Source organism: Chiloscyllium plagiosum, chromosome 12 (assembly GCF_004010195.1).
Source record: "Chiloscyllium plagiosum isolate BGI_BamShark_2017 chromosome 12, ASM401019v2, whole genome shotgun sequence".
NCBI classification, from domain to species: Eukaryota; Metazoa; Chordata; class Chondrichthyes; order Orectolobiformes; family Hemiscylliidae; genus Chiloscyllium; species Chiloscyllium plagiosum.
Window position 1 is genome coordinate 86,525,006 of NC_057721.1, and position 20,941 is coordinate 86,545,946.

General features: G+C 43.5%; 1 protein-coding gene across 4 annotated transcripts in view; it reads left to right on the forward strand.

The window, feature by feature from the left end:
- pomt2 (protein-O-mannosyltransferase 2) overlaps nucleotides 1–20,631 on the forward strand; it is a 230,678-nt gene extending 210,047 nt beyond the window's left edge. For 2 of the 4 annotated variants that reach the window (XM_043701478.1, XM_043701475.1), the window contains one exon: nucleotides 10,583–11,238. In XM_043701478.1, coding sequence (XP_043557413.1) covers nucleotides 10,583–10,662 — 80 coding nt within the window. In that variant the 3' untranslated portion in view covers nucleotides 10,663–11,238. Of the gene's footprint in view, nucleotides 1–10,582; nucleotides 11,239–19,770 lie in introns of those variants that run through there. The other 2 variants (XM_043701477.1, XM_043701476.1) reach the window with 2 other exon arrangements.
- Nucleotides 20,632–20,941: the final 310 nt, after the last annotated feature.

Consider the following 20,941-nt stretch of genomic DNA (forward strand, 5'->3'; position numbering starts at 1 on the left):
ATTCCTAACTGTCCTCTGAAATGGCCTGTCAAGCCTCTGCATTTAAGGGAAACGAGGGGTGGGCAACACATGCTGGTCCTGCTAGTGATACCCAGAGCCCGTGAAGGCATAAAGAAAAATGTTATCTCCGCCATTCCTTCATCCTTGTCCGTCCCACTGTGGGCAATGTTTGTATGATGAAAGTCTCTTATTGTTTGCTTTTATATTTTATGCTATTTATTTTGTTCCTATAACCATTTATACTTTGAAATCTTTCCTCCTTCACTCCTTTAATCTACAGCCACAAGCATGGAGTCATTGAGTTACTGAAACTATCCATCAGGTACTCCATGTTGGGCATACATAGGTTTACCATGCTGTTTCCAGATGGCAGAACTGACTTATGAAGAGGGACTGGATTAGTTAGGATTATATCCACCAGAGTTTAGAAGAATGGTGGGAATCTCATCAAAACCTATAAAATTCTAACAGGATTGGACAAGGTACATTCAGGTAGAATGTTTCTGATGACCGAGAAGCCCAGAACCAGGTGAGGGTGGGGGGGAAGGTAATGCTCACAGTCCAAGGGTAACAGGGTACGCCCATTCCACAAAAAGGTTAAGTTCAAAAAAAGTTGAATGTTTTCAAGAAGAAATTAGTTAAAAACCACAAAAAACTAGGTTATAGTCTTAACAGGTTTGAACTATGTTCTAAAACCTACTTTTGTACAGACAGGTCATTCAAGCTGATACATTACTCCCAAACAGCATCTACATCTCTCTCATTCACATCAATGTTGTTCTTTTGACAATCATCTGAAAGCTGAGGTCCTCTGATGTTTCACCCATTTGCCAGTGGGAATGGTCTAACAGGTTTGGACTATAACCTGGTGTGTATTTTTTAACTTTGTCCAGCCTAGTCCAACACTGGCACCTCCAAGTCAAGAAGTTAGATATAGGGCTAAAGGGAATAAAAAGTGTGGGGAGAAAATGGGAACAGGATACAGAGTTGGATGATCAGCCACATATATATTGAATGGCAGAGCAGGCTTAAAGGACTGAGTGACCTATTCTTCCTATTCTCTGTGCTTTTATACGAGTTGGGCCATGACAATAAAGTATTTGTCAACAATGTTGCCTTACTGTGGACCAACTGACTATCTGTTGAGTGTGAGACAGCTGGCAATGGGGTTTGGGATAGTTGGATTCATTAAAAGCCTGCCAAGTCTAGAAGTGGAGATACCATTGCAGAGAATTCTGTCATGAGGAAATAGTCAGCCTTTATTTGAATTGAAGTATGACTGGAGATTTGTTACAGTTCGCTTCCTAATGGAGAAGAACATTCCAGAAAATTTGGAAAAACAGTAGAAGGATTGAAGGAGAGTTGCCAAGAATCAGGATGATGCATAATAGAAAATGAGAACCAGGAGCAGGTGAAGGCAATTCAGCTCCTCAAGTTTACTCCATCATTTAACAAGATCTTGGCTGATCTCATCTTTGTTTCAACTCCACTTTAATGCTTACTCTCCAAAACTCTTGAAGCCATTATGAATTGAAAACTTCTCTATTTCCTCAAATTTACTCCATGTCTCAGTATACACTGCATTCTGGGGGCGTGAATTCCACAGATTCACATCGCTTTGATAGAAATAATTTTTCCTCATCTCTGTTTTAAATCTGCTGTCCCTTATTCTAAGTTTACGTAAATAGACAAGGCATTCAAAGATATTTTGGAATGATTGAAGACATTAGAGAGAGAGTATAGGAAAGATTCGTGAGAATGGCTGCTGTTATGAGGAGCAACAGTAATATGGGAAAATGGAAGCTGTCCTCTTTTTGGCAAAGTGAAAATTTAACTGGAGTTTAAAAAAAATTAATGAAGGCTTGAGCAGAGTAAATAGGAAGAAACCATTCCCACTGGCAAATGGGTCAAAAATCAGAGGGCCTCAGTTTTAAGATGATTGTCATAAGAAGCAACGTTGATGTGAATGAGAGAAGTGTAGATCCTGTTTGGGAATAATGTATCAGCTTGAATGACCAACCTGTACAAAAAAAAGAGTTTAGAACATTGCAGTGCAGTACAGGCCCTTCAGCCCTTGAAGTTGCACCGACCAGTGGAACCAATATGAAGCCCATCTAATCTACTCAATTCCATTTTCGTCCATATGTCTATCCAATGAAAAATTAAATGCCCTTAAAGTTGGCGAGTCTACTACTGTTGCAGGCAGTGGACATGGAAGCTAGGGAACTTGGGGAAATAAATATTGATATCTTGAGAAAAGTTCATATTAAAAAAGAGGAGGTGCTGGAGGCCTTAAAACAAATAAAGGTAGATAAATCCCTTGGATCTGCCACATGTATCCAGGAACATAGCAAAGATGATTCTTGATAGGAGGAAAGTAACAGGGTAGTTGTTATGGGGGACTTGAACTTCCCCAATATTGACTGGAAATGCTATAATGAGTCAGTTTTTGCTCAATGTGTGCAGGAGGGTTTTCTGACACCGTATGTCGACAGACCAACAAGCGGGGATACCATATTGGATTTGGTACTGGGGAATGAACAGGTGTTAGATTTGGAGGTAGGTGAGCAGTTTGGTGATAGTGACCACAATTTGGTTATATTTACAATAGCAATGGGCAGGGATAGAAATATACTGCAGGGCAAGAGGTATAACTGGGGGATGGGCAACAATGATGCGATTGCGCAAGATTTAGGATGCATAGGCTCGGGAAGGAAACTTCAGGGGATGGACATTCTTGAAATGTGGAGCGTAATCAAGGACCAGTTACTGTGGGTCCTTGATAAGTATATACCTATCAGGCAGGGAGGTAGTTGTCGAGAGAGGGAGCCATGGTTTACTAAAGAAGTTGAAGCTCTTGTCAAGAGGAAGGCTTATGTGAGGATGAGGGGTGATAGACTTAGGACAGATATCGGGGTAATTTCTTTACTCAGAGAGTAGTAGGGGTGCGGAATGGCCTGCCTGCAATGCAGTAGACTTGCCAACATTAAGGGCATTGGACATACATATGAATAATAATGGAACGGTGTCGGTTAGATGGGCAGCAGATTAATTCTGCAGGTCAATGCAACATGGAGGGTCGAAGGGCCTGTACTGCGCTGCAATGTTCTGTGTTCTATGTTCTAACTTTGTGGAAAGGTAGTAAAGCTGGGCCTCTTGTCGATATATTTGTATCATCGACAGCAACGGGTGAGATGCTGTAAGGCTGGAGGGTGGCTAATGTGGTGCCATTATCTAAGAAAGGTGATAAGGAAAAGCCAGGGTGAGCTTGACGTCAATGGTGGGTAAGTTGTTCAAGAGGATTCTGAGAGGCAGATATCCGTGCATTCGGAAAGGCAAGGACTGATTAGGGATAGTCAGCATGTGTGTGTGGGAAATAGTGTCTCACTAACTTTGAAGTGATGACAAAGATTGATGAAGGCAGAGCAGTAGATATTGTGTATATGGACTTCAGCTCAGCCGAGTTGGAACAAAGGGTCTGTTTCTGTGCTGTAAAACTGTGACGGTATATCTGAAATGGATTTGGCTCCAAATTCCCAATGTGAAACTAACTGAGCGCCCAGTCTCCAGCAATGCATTCCTAAAATACTTGGGTAGTTTGTGCTAAAAGAATTCTTTCATTAGTATTCTTGTTGGTAGTAATCTCATTTTTGTCAAGTGGAACTTGTTGAATGTGGATTTGCAAGGGTTAATGCTGAGGGGTGTCTTAAACACCACTCACTATGATGAGGTCATGTGGACGTGTGGGTATGATAACTTCAGATCTCAAAGGAGTGAGGCAGGACAGCTGGTTCTCCTCCATGTCTCTGTCGATCTTCCAGTCAACCTGTCCTTCTAACCCAGAGGTGATACCATTGCACCACAAGAGCCCTCAACCATGGTCTTCAGCAACAGCTATCATATTAATGGAACCTGAAGCTCGTTGCTAGCTCCAATAAAAATGATCCTTTTAATTGTGAGAGACTGGTTTAATTTGAGCAGGAAGTGCTTATCCTGTGCTAAACTGAACCCACAGGACCCTGTACCACCTGCACTTTGAGGGTGGTGACAGCAACTTCTGTCATGAATTCCAGCTCAGTGTCATAGCTGACACGCCCATATATCCAAACTGTAAAGTACAGATCATGGTAGTGTTTGTCCTCTCCATCCATCAACCCTAGCACACCCTTCATTTCCTCTTTCCTGGTGGGCTAGTCATTAGTATCTCCCTGGTCTGACTGTGAATTGTTGCATAGCTTTTAGAGGAGATAAAGATCTTTGAGAGTGTGCAGAACAGATTCACAGGATGAGGGAATTTAGCTACAAGATTGCATTGGACTGGCTGTGTTTGTTCTCCAAGAAGCAAGGGAAATTAAGAGGAGATTTGAGAGAGGTGTGCAGGATTATGGCAAGTTTAATTATTAGAAAAACCTGTTTCCATTATCTGGGCGACAGATTTAAGAATTTAGCTAAGCGATAAAGAACATAAAACTTTACAGCGCAGTTCACGGCTTTTGGACCTCGATGTTGCGCTGACCTGTGGAACCAATCTGAAGTTGATCTATCCTGCATATCTATCATCCATATGTTTATCCAATGACCATTTAAATATCCTTAAAGTTGGTGAGTCTACTACTGTTGCAAGCAGTGCAATCCACACTCCTCCTACTCTCTGAATAGAGAAACTACTTCTGACATCTGTCCTATATCTATCCCTCCTCAATTTAAAGCAGTGTCCCCTCATGCTAGCCATCGCCATCTGAGGAAAAAGACTCTCTCTGTCCACCCTGTCTAATCCTCTGATCATCTTGTATGTTTCAATTAAGTCACCTCTCAACCTTTTACTCTCTAACAAAGACAGCCTCAAGTCCCTCAGTCTTTCCTCATCAGACCTGCCCTCCATACCAGGCAACATCCTCGTAATTCTCCTCTGAACCCTTTCCAAAGCTTTGACGTCCTTCCTATAATGCAGTGACCAGAACTATACACAGTAATCCAAGTGCGGCCACTCCAGTTTTGTACAGCTGCAGCATGACCTCGTGGCTCCAAAACTCAATCCATCTACCGATAAAGGCTGACACATCGTATGCCTTCTTAACAACCCTGTCAACCTGTGGCGACGTTCAAGCATCTATGTGCATGGGTACAGATCTCTGTTCATCTACACTGCCAATAATTGTACCATTAGCCCAGTACCTGAGCCAGTTCTGTATCCAAATGGCTAGCTCTCCCTGTATTCCATGAGATCTAACCTTGCTAATCAGTCTCCCATGGGGAACCTTGTCGAATGCCTTACTGAAGTCCATATAGATCACATCTACTGCTCTGCCCTCAATCCTCTTTGTTACTTCTTCAAAACAAAACTCAATCAAGTTTGTGAGACATGATTTCCCACGCACAAAGCCATGTTGACTATCCCTAATCAGTCCTTGCCTTTTCATGTACCCCTGTCCCTCAGGATTCTCTCCAACAACTTGCCCGCCACCGATGTCAGACTCACTGGTCTATATTTCCCTGGCTTGTCCTTACCATCCTTGACAGAGAAACTCACCTTGTGCCGTAATCTGTTAAATTTTAAGAAGCAATAAACTATCCCAGATTTCACTATTTAATGTAAAAGTTTACAATTTTATTCTTTAAGTTCTACAGAGAACATTTAAACAGCAACTATTCACAACTCCTTTCTCTCAAACCTATCCTTTACATCCCCCTCTACAATACTAGTCTGATTTAAAACATAATAACCCTGATTAAGATTTACAAGAAATCACATTTCAAAACCAACCAGCTTTGTCAATTCTCCTTTGTAGCTTTTCTTCTGTAGCTTTTCCTCTGTATTCTCCTGCATTGTCTTTTCTTTGGTCTTCTGCTGCACAACTTTTCGAATGGATAGGTACCTTTCAGAGAGCTGTTCAGCTAGCAGTCTGGACTTGTTGGTGCCCTTTGCTGATCTCTCCCTAACTGTTCAACATGTCTGGTTTTATAACCCTCGGCACGGTGGCACAGTGGTTAGCACTGCTGCCTCACAGCGCCAGAGACCCGGGTTCAATTCCCGCCTCAGGCGACTAACTGTGTGGAGTTTGCACGTTCTCCCCGTGTCTGCGTGGGTTTCCTCCGGGTGCTCCGGTTTCCTCCCACAGTCCAAAAGATGTGCAGGTCAGGTGAATTGGCCATGCTAAATTGCCCGTAGTGTTAGGTAAGGGGTAAATGTAGGGGTATGGGTGGTTTGCGCTTCGGCGGGGCGGTGTGGACTTGTTGGGCCGAAGGGCCTGTTTCCACACTGAATGTAATCTAATCTAATTTCATTGGTTTGATGTCATCCCGAACAGTAAAATTCAAATTCAATTGGATTTTGGTATCTGGAGCATAATTTAAACTGGCCGAATTTCAATGTGTTTTTGTTCCATGGCAACACGGGCTGTAAATTTTCTTTGTTCTTCGTAAACCCAAACATCTAAATAGAAAGCAGGAATTTTCAGCATTGCTTCATCTGAAGCCCACTGAAAACGTTACCTCGTAAGGTAATGAAACGTCCGGAAATGAACCTTCCAGCTCAGCAAGCAAACCTATGTCCAAAACCTCAACATGAGCTACAAATCTTCTCAAAATCCGCTACAACCCAGTTCTTCATCCAGACACATGGAACAGCCATGGGGACCAAATTTGCACCACAATATGCCAATATCTTCATTCACTGGTTCAAACAAGACGACTTCTCTATGCTTGATCTCCAACCAACACTATACACCAGGTACATTGACGACATTCTCTTAGACCTATGGAAAGGAGTCACAGTGATATCAACAAGTTTCATCCCACATCAAACTCACCATAGACTACTCTCTACTATCTGTCTCATTCTTGGACACATGCGTCTCCATCAAAGACAGGCACCTCAGCACCAAACTCTACTGCAAATCCACAGACAACCTCACAATACTACACTTCTCCAGCTTCCACCTGAAACATATTAAAACTGCAATCCCCTATGGACAAGCCCTACGCATGCACAGGATCTGCTCAGATGAGGAGGAACATGACGGACACCTGGAAGTACTCAGGGATGCCCTCATAAGAACGGGGTACGATGCTTCACCCATGGACCGCCAGTTCTGACGTGCCACAGTGAGGAACCGTAATGACCTCTTCAGGAGATGGACATGAGCTGCAACTGACAGGGTACCCTTCGTTGTTCAGTACTTCTCAGGAGCTGAAAAACTACACCATGTTCTTCACAGCCTGCAACACATTATCAATGAGGATGAACACCTCACCAAGACCTTCCCCACACCTCCACTGCTTGCCTTTAAACAGCTACCAAACCTCAAAGAGATCATTGTTCGTAGCAAACTGCCCAGCTTCCGGGATAATACCATACAACCTTGTCACAGTAGACGCTGCAAGACGTGTCAGTGTCGACATGGATACCACTATTATGTGTTGGGACACCTCCCACCACGTATGTGGCAGGTACTCATGTAACTTGGCCAATGTTGTTTATCTCATACATTGTGGGCAAGGATGTCCTGGGACATGGTACATTGATGAGACCGAGCAGAGGCTACGGCAACGGATGAATGGGCACAGCACAACAAACAACAGACAGGAGTGTTCCCTCCCAGTCAGGGAACACTTCAGCGGTCCGGGATATTCGACCTCGGACTTTCGCGTGACCGTCCTTCATGGCAGACTTCGGGACAGGCAACAATGAAAAATGGGGGTCAGGCAGCATCGGAGGAGCAGGAAAATCAATGTTTCAGGCAAAAATGACCGAGCAAAGGCTGGTAGCTAAGTTCAGTACCCATGGGGATGGCTTCAACTGGGACCTTGGCTTCATGTCACACTACAGGTGACCCCATTTCACTATATACACACACACACACAGATGGACACACACACAAGTTTGTGGGGTGAATTTGTACTTGCAGAATTACATTTTACTTTGCTCAAAAACTGCATGAATCCATGTAAGATTCTGTAAATCTGTTTTTTTAGATTAAAATCAATCTGACCATTGTGGCACAGTCTCACACAGGGCACCTCGCACCTTCAATACATTATCTGGGCCGTCATAACACCAATTGTTAAAGTTACTTTCTCAAGTGAACGTTTTTTTAAAAAAAATGCGACTTAGATATGAAAGAACTGATACCAACATGCTATAAACCTGGCCAGGTTCATTACCCAGAACCAAATCCAGTGTGGCCTTGCCCCTTGTTGGCTTATCTACGTACTGTGTCAGGAAACCCTGCTGCACACAATGGACAAAAACTGATTCATCCAAACTACTTGAACTATCTTATTTCCAGTCAATATTTGGAAAGTTAAAGACCCCCATAACAATTACTCTGTTACTCTCACTCCCATTCAGAATAATCTTTGTTATCCTTTCCTTGACAACTCTAGACCTATTTGGAGCCCTATAGAAAACTCCCAACAGGGTGACCTCTCCTTTCCTGTTTCTAACCTCAGCCCACACTACCTCAGTATATGAGTCCTCAAACGTCCTTTCTACCACTGTAATACTGTCCTTGATGAACAATGCCATGCCTCCCCCCTCTTTTACCATCTTCTCCGTTCTTACTGAAACATCTAAATCCTGGAACCTGCAACAACCATTCCTGGCAAAAGATGGAAAATTATAGGCCAATCAGCTTAACCTCGGTTGTTGGTAAAATTCTAGAATCCATCATTAAGGATGAGGTTTCTAAATTCTTGGAAGAGCAGAGTCTGATTAGAACAAGTCAACATGGATTTAGTAAAGGGAGGCCATGCCTGACAAACCTGTTGGAATTTTTTGAAGAGGTAACAAGTAGGTTAGACCAGGGAAACCCAGTGGATGTGGTCTATCTAGACTTTCAAAAGGCCTTTGATAAGGTGCCACACGGGAGGCTGCTGAGCAAGGTGAGGGCCCATGGTGTTCGAGGTGAGCTGCTGGGATGGATTGAGGATTGGCTGTCTAACAGAAGGCAGAGAGGTGGGATAAAAGGTTCTATACTCTTAAGGATTCACTTGATCTATCTTGTCTATACCTTAAATATGCTTCCTTCTTTTTCTTAACCAAACCCTCAATTTCTTCAGTCATCCAGCATTCCCTATACCTACCAGCCTTCCCTTTCACCCTAACAGGAATATACTGTCTCTGGACTCTCGTTATCTCATTTTGGAGCAACATTAATGTCTTCCTGCAATTGCAGAGGGTCTTGGTGAGACCACCCCCGGGAGTAGTGTGTGTAGGTTTGGTCTCCTTGTTAGGAAGGATGTTCTGCTGATGGAGAGAGCACAGCAAACGTTTCCCAGACGGATTCCTGCGATGGCAGGAAGGGAGAGTGGGCTGGTTACACGGATGATCCCTGGAATGACAGGTCTAACATGTGAGGAACGGCTGAGGATACTGGGATTGTATTCGTTGGAGTTTAGAAGATTAAGGGGAGATTGAATATAGACGTACAAAATAATACATGGCTTGGAAAAGGTGGATGCTAGGAAATTGTTTCTGTTAGACGAGGAGACTAGGACCCGTGGACATAGCCTTAGAATTAGAGGGGGTCATTTCAGAACAGACATGCGGAGACATTTCTTCAGCCAGAGAGTGGTGGGCCTGTGGAATTCATTGCCACGGAGTGCAGTGGAAGCCGGGACGCTAAATGTCTTCAAGGCCGAGATTGATAGATTCTTGTTGTCTAGAGGAATTAAGGGCTACGGGGAGAACGCTGGTAAGTGGAGCTGAAATGCGCATCAGCCATGATTGAATGGCGGAGTGGACCCGATGGGCCGAATGGCCTTACTTCCACTCCTATGTCTTATGGTCTTATGCTCTACCCATGTCTCCGAAATGGCCACAACATCGAAATCCCAGGTACCAACCCTTGCTGCAAGTTCACCCACCTTATTCCTGCTCCTGGAGTTGAAGAAGATGCACTTCAAACCACCTTCCTGCTTGCGAATGAACTCTTGCAACCTTGAAACCCCTTTGCTCTCAACCTCCTGGCCACTGGAACTATAATTCAGGTCCCCAGCTCCCTGCTGAATTAGTTTAAACCCTCCTGAAGAGCATTAGCAAATTTCTCCTCCAGGATATTGGTACCCCTCTGGTTCAGGTGTGGATCATCCTGTTTGTAGAGGTCCCATCTACCCTACAATGAGCCCCAATTATCCAGGTAGGTGGGACCTCTACAAACGGGTATGGGCAGGGGTGGGGTATGGTAAAGTAGTGTGATAGTGAACTGGAATTTGATGCTCATGACGGTTTGTGGAAATTAAGTGATTCCAAATAGAGATTGGATGGGTTCTCCAGGGAAATAAACTTACAGGATTGCAAAGAACAGGGAGTGAAATGATTGGATAGCACTGTCGAGACCAACATGGACTCTGGGCCAAATGGCCAACCTCTGCTGTTGTAGCTGTGACAGTTTGGCTCAATAACTGCCTTCTGCCTCTGTTTATTTATTACTCATCCTTCCTTTCGAAACTGCATGTCTCCTTGCTTCCGCTAAACATCATCCTGTGTCTCATTTTAACCAGTGCAGAGTCTGTAAACCCAGCAACAAGATGTTCTCCCCATGGTTGAAAGTACACAAATCTTTTTTTTTGTATATTTCAGTTTCTACTTGTTCCACCCCCTGTCCTATGGGATGGTCGGCCCACTTGCTCAGGATCCTCACAGTCCAATGGCAGGATTAAAATGGCTGGAATCCTGGGAATTCTAAGTGTTACCAGAGATCAGAAATGGAGAATGGCAGCTATTGTTTATCGCTGGCATAAGGTTGGACCAAGATTTCAATCAACTGAGGACAAGACTCCTACCTTTGCCTTAAGCTTTTAATAAGCTCTTTTGTAGCCTTCAAAATGATGGATTCACTTACTGTTGTCAGCTGGGAATTGATGTTTGTAGTATTCAGTTAATAAAGCAGAATGCTTTATTCAAAATATTTTACCTTTAACCTGGAACTATCCAGAAGGTGCTCCAGCCTTGATGTAGATGTTGAACTTCTGCATGCAAGTGGCAAATTTTGATTTGAATCTCACCATCTAAGGTTTAGTCTGTTTACTAACCACTGTTTCTGAACTTCGTAATTCCCTGAAACATACTGCCTTCTACAGAATTGCCTGTAGGGAACTTCAGAACCATATCCAAACTGCCTATTGTGGAACTGTGCAGACAAACTTTCAATTGATGGGATTATGTGTAATTCAGCAAAAAAATAAAGAACTGTGGATGCTGGTAATTGGAAATAAAAACAGAAGTTGCTGGAAATACTCAGCCGGTCTGGAAGCATCTGTGGAGAGAAAGCAGAGTTAATGTTTTGAATCCAGTTCTGAAAAAGGCACACACATTGTGTAATAAAATTAACTTGAATTTTTTTATTCATTTATGGGACGTGGAATTGCTGGCTGGGCCCAGCATTTAATGGCGATCCCAAGTTCCCCTTGAGATGGTGGTACTATCGGTAGACCCACAATGCCCTCGTGGGATGAGTTCCAAGATGTTGATCCAGCAGCACTTAAGTTATGGTCATATGTTTCCAAGTCAGAATGATGTCTGGCTTGGAAGGGAGCTTGTAGAGGGTGGTGCTCCCATGTGTCTGCTAGCCCATCCTTTGAGATGATAGTTGTGGGTTTGGAAGTTGCGATCTAAGGATCTTTGGTGAATTTCTACAAAAACAAATTCATTCTGACAGTAACTACACCATAAAGCCACAGGCCCTCTCCAAGTATGAACTGCTGACAGCCTCTAGAGCACCAGACACACCGCTAAGCATGAGGCTGCAGTATCTGGGAGAAGTGTCATTGAGTCATACAGCACAGAAATCCATCCTTCAGTCTGACTCAGCCAGGCTGACCATAATCCAAAAGTAAACTAGTCCCAGTTGGCATGGTTTGGCCCATATCCACTTAAAACCTTTAATATTCATGTATCTAACCAAATGTCTTTCAAATGTTGTAACTGTACCAGCCTCTGCCACTTCCTGAAGCAGATTATTCCATTACACACAACGCCGTCTGCGTAAAAACATTAGTCCTTGGGTCCCTTTTAAGTCTTGCCCCTCTCACCTTAAATGACCTTTAGTTTTGGGTTCCCCGACCCTGGAAAAAGACCTTGTTTATTTACCCTGTCCATGACCTCTATAAGGCAACACCTCAGATTCCGACACTCGCGGGAAAACAGCCCCAGCCTATTCAGTTTCTCCCCGTAGCTCAAACCCTCCAACTCTGGCAACATCCTTAGAACATAGAAAATTGCAGCGCAGGACAGACTCTTTGGCCCTCGATGTTGTGCTGACCTGTGGAACCAATCTAAAGCCCATCTAACCTACACTATTCCATTCTCATCCATATACCTATCCAATGACCATTTAAATGCCCTTAAAGTTGAACAGTCTACTACAGTTATGGGCGGCACGGTGGCACAGTGGTTAGCACTGCTGCCTCACAGCGCCTGAGACCCGGGTTCAATTCCCGCCTCAGGCGACTGTCTGTGTGGAGTTTGCACGTTCTCCCCGTGTCTGCGTGGGTTTCCTCCGGGTGCTCCGGTTTCCTCCCACAGTCCAAAAGATGTGCAGGGTCAGGTGAATTGGCCATGCTAAATTGCCCGTAGTGTTAGGTAAGGGGTAAATGTAGGGGTATGGGTGGGTTTCGCTTCGGCGGGTCGGTGTGGACTTGTTGGGCCGAAGGGCCTGTTTCCACACTGTAATGTAATCTAATCAGTTGCAGGTGGTGCGTTCAACGCCCCTACTACTCTGAGTAAAGAAACTACCTCTGACATCTGTCCTGTATCTATCACCCCTCAATTTAAAGTCCTGTCCCCTTGTGCTAGCCATCACCATCCGAGGGAAAAGGCTCTCACTGTCCTACATAATCCTCTGATTATCTTATATGTCTCAAATCTCAACCTTCATCTCTCTAACGAAAACACCCTCAAATCCCTCAACCTTTCCTCCTAAGACCTTCCCTTCATAACAGGCAATGTCCTAGTAAATCTCCTCTGAACCCTTTCCAAAGCTTCCACATCTTTCCTATAATGCAGTGACCAGAATTGTACGCAATACACCAAATGTGGTCGCACCAGAGTTTTGTACAGCTTCAGCATAATCTCATGGTTCCGAAACTCAGTCTCTCTACCGTATGCCTTCTTAACAACCCTATCAACCTGGGTGGCAACTTTCAGGGATCTATGTATATGGACACCGAGATCTCTCTGCTCATCTACGCTGCCAAGAATCTTTCCATTAGTCCAGTAGTCTGCATTCCTGTTACTCCTTCCAAAGTGAATTACCTCATGCTTTTCCACATTAAACTCCATTTGCCACCTCTCATTCCAGCTCTGCAGCTTATCTGTGTCCCTCTGTAACCTACAACATCCTTCCGCACTATCCACAACTCTGCCTACCTTAGTGTCATCCACAAATTTACCAACCCATCCTTCTACGCCCTCATCCAGGTCATTTATAAAAATGACAAGCAGCAGTGGCTCCAAAACAGATCCTTATGGTAAACTACTAGTAAACTGAACTCCAGGATGAACATTTCCCATTAACCACCACCCTCTGTTTTCTTTCAGCTAGCCAACTTCTGATCCATACTGCTAAATCACCTTCAATCCCATGCCTCTGTATTTTGTGCAATAGCCGACCGTGGGGAACCTTATCAAACACCTTACTGAAATCCATACACTCCACATCAATCGCTTTACCCTCATCCATGTGTTTGGTCACCTTCTCAAAGAATTTAGTCAGGTTTGTGAGGCATGACCTACCCTTCACAAAACCATGTTGACAATCCCTAATCAACTTATTCATCTCTGATTATAAATCCTATTTCTTACAATCCTTTCCAACCCTTTACCCATAACCGAAGTAAGGCTCATTGGTCTATAAGTACCGAGATTGTCTCTACTCCCCTTTTTGAACAAGGGAACAATAGTTGCTACCCTCCAGTCTTCTGGCACTAATCCTGTAGACAATGACAACATAAAGATCAAAGTCAAAGTCTCGGCATTCTCCTCTGTGGCTTCCCAGAGAATCCTAGGATAAATTCTATCCAGCCCTGGGGACTTATCTATTTTTACACTTTCCAGAATTGCTAACACCACCTCCATATGAACCTCAATCCCTTCTAGTCTAGTAGCCTGTATCTCAGTATTCTCCTCGACCACATTGTCTTTTCTAATGTGAATACTGACAAAAGGTATTCATTTAGAACTTCCCCTATCTCAACTTCCCACTACTATGCTTGATTGGCCCTAATCTTACTCTTAGTCATTCTTTTATTCCTGATATAGCAATAGAAAACCTTAGGGTTTTCCTTGATCCTATCCACCGATGACTTCTCATGTCCCCTCCTGGCTCTTCTTAGCTCTCTCTTTACTGACTAACATCCAACTCTCAAGTGCCCTAACTGAGCCATCACATCTCATCCTAACATAAGCCACCTTCCTCTTGACAGATTCAGTCTCTTTAGTAAACCACAGCTCCCTCGATCACCACTTCTTCCCTGCCTGACATACAAGTCTAACATACTTACCAAGGACCCGCAGTAACTGGTCTTTGAATAAGCTCCACATTTTAATTGTGCCCATCCCCTACAGGTTCCTTCCTTATCCGATGCATCCTAAATCTTGCCTAATCACATTGTAATTGTCTTTCCCCCAGCTATAACTCTCGCCCTGCGGTATATACCTATCCCTTTCCATCGCTAAAGTAAACATAACCGAATTGTGGTCACTATCGCCAGAGTGCTCACCTACCTCCAAGTCTAACAGCTGGCTGGGTTCATTACCCAGTACCAAATCCAATATGGCCTCGCCCCTTGTTGGCTTGTCTACATATTGTGTCAGGAAACCCTCCTGCATGCATTGGACAAAAACTGAAGTACTTGAACTATAGTATTCCCAGTCAATATTTGGAAAGTTAAAGTCCTTCATAATAACTACTCTGTTACTCTTGTTCCTATCGAGAATCATCTTTGCTATTATTTCCTCTACATCTCTGGAACTATTTGGAGGCCTATATAAAACTCCAACAGGTAACTCTCCTTTCCAGTTTCTACTTTCTGCCCATACTACCTCAATAGAGGAGTTCTTAAACATCCTTTCTGCAACTGTAATACTGTCCTTGACGAGCAATGCCACACCTCTCCCTCTTTTACCATTTTCTCTGTTTTTACTGAAACATCTAAATCCCAAACCTGCAATGACCATTCCTGTCCCTGCTCTACCCATATCTCTGAAATGGCCACAACGTTGAAGTCCCAGGTACCAACCCATGCTGAAATGTTCGCCTACCTTATTCCGGATGCTCCTGGCGTTGAAGTAGACATATTTCAAACCAACTTCTTGCCTGCCTGTGGCTTTTGTGATCTTGCAGTCTTAGTTCTGATTTCACTGCTCTCATCCTCCCGTCTCCTCGAACTACAATTTCGATTCCCATCCCCCTGCTGAATTAATTTTAACTCACCCGAAGAGCATTAGCAAATTTCCCCCTAGGATGTTGGTATCCCTCTGGTTCAGGTGAAGACCATACTGTTTGTAGAGGTACCACCTACCCCAGAAAGATCCCCAATTATCCAAGAATCCAAAACCCACTCTCCTGCACCATCCCTGTGGCAACATGTTCAACTCCTCCCTCTCCCTATTCCTCGCCTCACTAGCATGTGGCACGGGCAACAAACCAGAGATAACAAGTCTGTTCGTTCTAGCTCTAAGTTTCCACTCTAGCTCCCTGAATTTCTGCTTTAAATCCCCATCTCTCTTCCTTCCTATGTTGTTGGTGCTAATGTGGACCACAGTTTGGGACTATTCACCCTCCCCCTCGCGGATCCCAAAAGCACAATCAAAGACATCACGAATCCTGGCACCTGAGAGATAACGCACCAACCGTGAGTCTCTCTCATTCCCACAGAACCTCCTATCTGTTCCCCTAATATGGAATCCGCAATGACTAATGCGCTGCTCCTCATCCCCCTTCCCTTCTGAGCAACAGGGACAGACTGTGCCAGAGACCTGTGCCCTGTTGCTAAGCCTTGGAAAGTCATTTCTCCTTTCCCCCCCCCCAGAAACAGGGTAGTTGTTATGGGGGACTTCAACTTGCCAAATATTGACTGGAAATACTATAATTCATAGTATCCAAAGCTGTATACTTGTTATTGAGGTGAACGGCCGCAGGGGAACCCTGCACTGCCTGCCAGTTCCCTTTCTGTCCCCTGACAGTAACCCATCTACCTCTTTGTTTTTACCTGAGGTGTGACTACCTCCCTGTAACTCCTCTCAATTTCTCTACTCATTGCTCATTGTTCCCTACTCTTAACAGCCTTACCCTTCACTCTAACAAGAACATAACAACAATTCAGAGAGATTATCTCACTTTTAAAGCCTCCCATGTGCCATTGTCCCCTTACCTCCAATCAATTCTTGCAAGTTCCTGTCTCACTGTCAACATTTGCCTTATTCCAATTAGCAACTTTAACTTTTATACAAGGCCTGTCCTTTTCTATCACTATTTTAAAACTAATAGAATTCTGATTACTAGTCACAAAGTGCACCCCCCAATAACACTTTCATCATTTGCCCTGCCTTATTTCCCAAGAGAAGGTCACGTTTTGCTCCTTTTCTAGTAAGTGCATCTACATATTTAACAAAGTCCTTAACGCTATGGCAGTCCCAGTCTATGTTTGGAAAGTTAAAATTCCCTACCAATTATTCTTGTACAAAGTTGAGATCTCTCTACATATTGATTTAGCAGGAAATTCAGGAGCAAATAGATGAGTGATGTATACTACAATTCCATCAAGGGAATCGTCCCCTTATTTCTGAGTTCCACGGATATAGCTTCACTGGGCAATCCCTCAGAAATATCTTAAGTACAGTAGTAACGTTTTCCTCAATTGAATCCTAGTTTTTAGATTTTTAGATTAGATTACATTACAGTGTGGAGACAGGCCCTTCGGCCCAACAAGTCCACACCGACCCGACTAGTTCTAGGGCTTTGTGGGAAATCATAAAATCACTGCAGTGCAGGGATTAGCCATTTCTCCGAAGAGCATCATATCTACTCCCCCAACCTATTCCCATAACTCTGCATTAACCATGGCTAATCCCCCTAACCTCCACAGTTTGGACAGGGAGAGGAAACTGGAGCACCCAGCAGCAACCCATGCGGACCTGGGGCGAATGTGCAGACTCCACACAGTCACCTGAGGTGGAAGTGAACCTGGGTCCCTGGTGCTGTGCCACCCATAATGCTTGATGTCAAATCGTTCTGTATCAATCCATTTGGATTATATCACCATTCTTCCTGTAGGATTTGACAAATTGGATTAATTATTTGAAAGTCAGACCAGAAGTCACAATTACAATTGTTTATTAATCTCATAACAACTTGCAGCATTGAGATACACAAAAATATTTAGCATTATTAGTGCAAGTAATAATTGAGGTTAAAAGGCAGTGGAGATTATTTCCCTGGACATTAGCAATAGCTCTGATTTAAGGTAATATCAATCTCAAAGGCCAAAGACTAATTTATACTTGGATAAACCCATTATATAGGTCACAATAACTTCACACAACACGACTGAAAGACATATTAAAAATCTGTTTGGTTTATCTTATTACTTTTACACCCAGTTTTATCAGCAACTTCTGGAGCTTGTTATTTTGATTTGGTGGCTTGAGTTGGTTGTTTCATCATCTGGTATCCTTGCAATCTGCCATCTGGTACGTCAGACAGCAAACTCCCATCTTATACATGACATCTATTTTCGTCTGAGTTTTTAGTCTCCTGGCTGGAGCCGATTTTCACATTCGGTAGATATATTTTTACATCAGTTCAGGCAGCATCCAAGGAGCAGCGAAATCGACGTTTTGGGCAAAAGTTGCCCGAACGTCGATTTCGCTGTTCCTTGGATGCTGCCTGAACTGCTGTGCTCTTCCAGCACCACTAATCCAGAATCTGGTTTCCAGCATCAGCAGTCATTGTTTTTACCATATTTCTACATCAGGTTAACTCAAAACAATCTCTGCCCAGAGGGACTACTCGCTGTAATGTTTTGTAAACATGTTTTATTATAATTACTTGGATTATTAATTGAAAAGAGAATAACTTTTGGAATCATAGAATTGTTATGATGCAGAAGGAGGCTGATCAGCTTAACGTAGCTGCACCAGCTTTCTCAGCGTGATCTTTAGGACTTGGTGCCATTCTCCTGATTTGTTTTCCCCATAACCCTGAATATTGTTGTCATTTCAATAAACATGCAATGTCCTTTTGAATACTTCAGTTGAACCTTCCTGTTCTACACTTCTGTTACTAAATGACTTTCTGTTTGAAAAAGGTTTTTCCTCTCATCACATTTACTTCTTTTGCAAATCAATTTGAATCTGTGCACACTTCCTCACGATCCTAAAGGAACAGTTTCTCCCTTTCGAGACCCTTTGAGATTTTGGTAATATCAATCAAATATTCTCTTAACTTTTTCCACTCCAAGGAAAGCTGTCCTAACCTCTCCAATCTAACTTCATAGCTGGTATTTCATCTCTGAAATCATTTTTGTAAATCATTTTGACAGTCTTGCATCTGTAGTCAGCAAGATTTTGGAAAGAATTCTGAAGGATGGAATTTATGACTATTTGGAAAAGTATAGTGTGATTAAAAGCAGCATGGCTTTGTGAGGGGCAGGTCATGCCTCACAAATCTTATTGAGTTCTTTGAGGAGGTGACAAGACAGGTTGACAAAGGTCGAGCAGTGGATGTGGTGTATATGGATTTCAGCAAGGCATTTGATAGGGTTCCCCATGATAGGCTCATTCATAAAGTCAGGAAGTATGGGATACAAGGAGTGGGCTGAGAAATGGCAGATGGAGTTCAACCTGGATAAATGTGAAGTGATGCATTTTGGAAGGCCGAACTCGAATGCTGAATGTAGGATTAAAGACAGGATTCTTGGCAGTGTGAAGGAACAGAGGGATCTTGGTGTTCAAGTGCATAGATCCCTCAAACCCAAGTGGATAGGGTTGTTAAGAAAGCAGATGGTGTTTTGGTTTTCATTAACAGGGGGATAGAGTTTAAGAGCAGCGAGATTCTGCTGCAGCTCTACAAGTCCCTGGTGAGACTACACTTGGAATATTGTGTTCAGTTCTTGAAGAAGAGCTTATGCCCGAAACGTCGATTCTCCTGTTCCCTGGATGCTGCCTGACCTGCTGTGCTGTTCCAGCAACACATTTTCAGCTCTGTTCAGTTCTGGTCGCCCTACTATAGGAGAGATACAGAGGCTTTGGAGAGGGTGCAAAGAAGGTTTACCAGGATGCTGCCTGGACTGGAGGGCTTGCCTTACGAAGAGAGATTGACTGAGCTTGGGCTTTTCACTCTGGAGAGAAGGAGGAAGAAAGGAGGCCTGATCGAGGTAATGAGAGGCATGGCTAGAGTAATAGCCAGAGACTTTTCTCCAGGGCAAGATTGACTGGCATGAGGGGTCATAGTTTTAAGATATTCGGAGGAAGGTATAGAGGAGACGTCCGAAGTAGGTTCTTTACGCAGCGAGTTGTGAGCGCATGGAACACATTGTCAGCAATGGTGTGGAAGCAGAGTCATTAGGGACAGTTAAGCAACTGCTGGACATGCACATGGACAGCAGTGAATTGAGGGGTGCATAGGTTAGGTTATTTTAGTTTAGATTAGGATTAATCCTCGGCACAACATCGTGGGTCAAAGGGCCTGTTATGTGCTGTGCTTTTCTATGTTCTATAAACCACCTCTTCACTTTATCCTCTGTATTCACATCCTTCCTAATGTGTAGGACTCAGAACTGCACCCGCTGCTCCAGCTCAGATCAAACCCATCTGAAATCACATACCTTTGGGCTATAAACGGAAAGAAGATTGTGCTGTTTACAAACTGAATGCCAGGTAAGTTTTGCACCTTGAAAAATCAAGTGTTAAATAAATTGTTGAGCTCTGCAATACAGTGTTGCTTTTTAGAAGCAGTAAGAGGGAGAATCTGCAGTTAACAAATTCTGCCTGACAACAGCCTCCAGTCAGTTGAGCTGCAGAGTATTAAAACTGTAAATGCCAAGAGCAGCACAATGTAAGAAATATCAAAGCATGCAGCTCGGAAGCATCTACCACTTTGTCTCTTTCTGTAGAGATAAACCAAGCAAAGAGAGAGTTCCTGCAGGATTCCAGTTCACCTGATCAATCACTCTGCTACAGGCAACAGTGTCTTGTGTTTGTAAAGATGAAAAGCTCTTGGAGAAAAATAACCTCACCTCTGGTTTGGATTTTAATCTTAAGTATTTTGTTTACTCTGTCCATATTCTTCCACCACTATTGTATATTTAGATATGCACTTGTGATGCCAAGGCATACAAGACTATGAGGCAAATGCTGGAAAATGGAATTAGAATAGTTGGGTGATCGCATGGACTGAAGAGCTTTCTGTGCTGTACGTCTCTATGACTCTATTATACATGTGTTTTCTGTTTATCATGATTGTGTGTGTGTGTGTGTGTGTGTTTATGGCTTTGAAGGGATACAAAAGGCTGTTTGTTACACTGTCGGTTACACTGGAATGTAAAGTAGTGAGGTGCTACTAAGACTTTATAAAGCTCTGGTTAGGCCCCATTTGGAGTACTGTGTCCAGTTTTGGGCCCCACACCTCAGGAAGGACATACTGGCACTGGAGTGTGTCCAGCGGAGATTCACACGGATGATCCCTGGAATGGAAGGCCTAACATATGATGAACAGCTGAGGACCCTGGGATTGTATTTGTTAAGAGTTCAGAAGGTTGAGGGGAGATTTAATAGAAACTTACAAGATAATGCCTGGCTGAGAAAAGGTGGATGCTGGGAAATTGTTTCTGTCCGGCGGGGAGACTAGGACCCGTGGGCACTGCCTCAGAATTAGTTGGGGGTCAATTTAGAACGGAAATGAGACATTTCTTCAGCCAGAGACTGGTGGGCCTGTGGAAT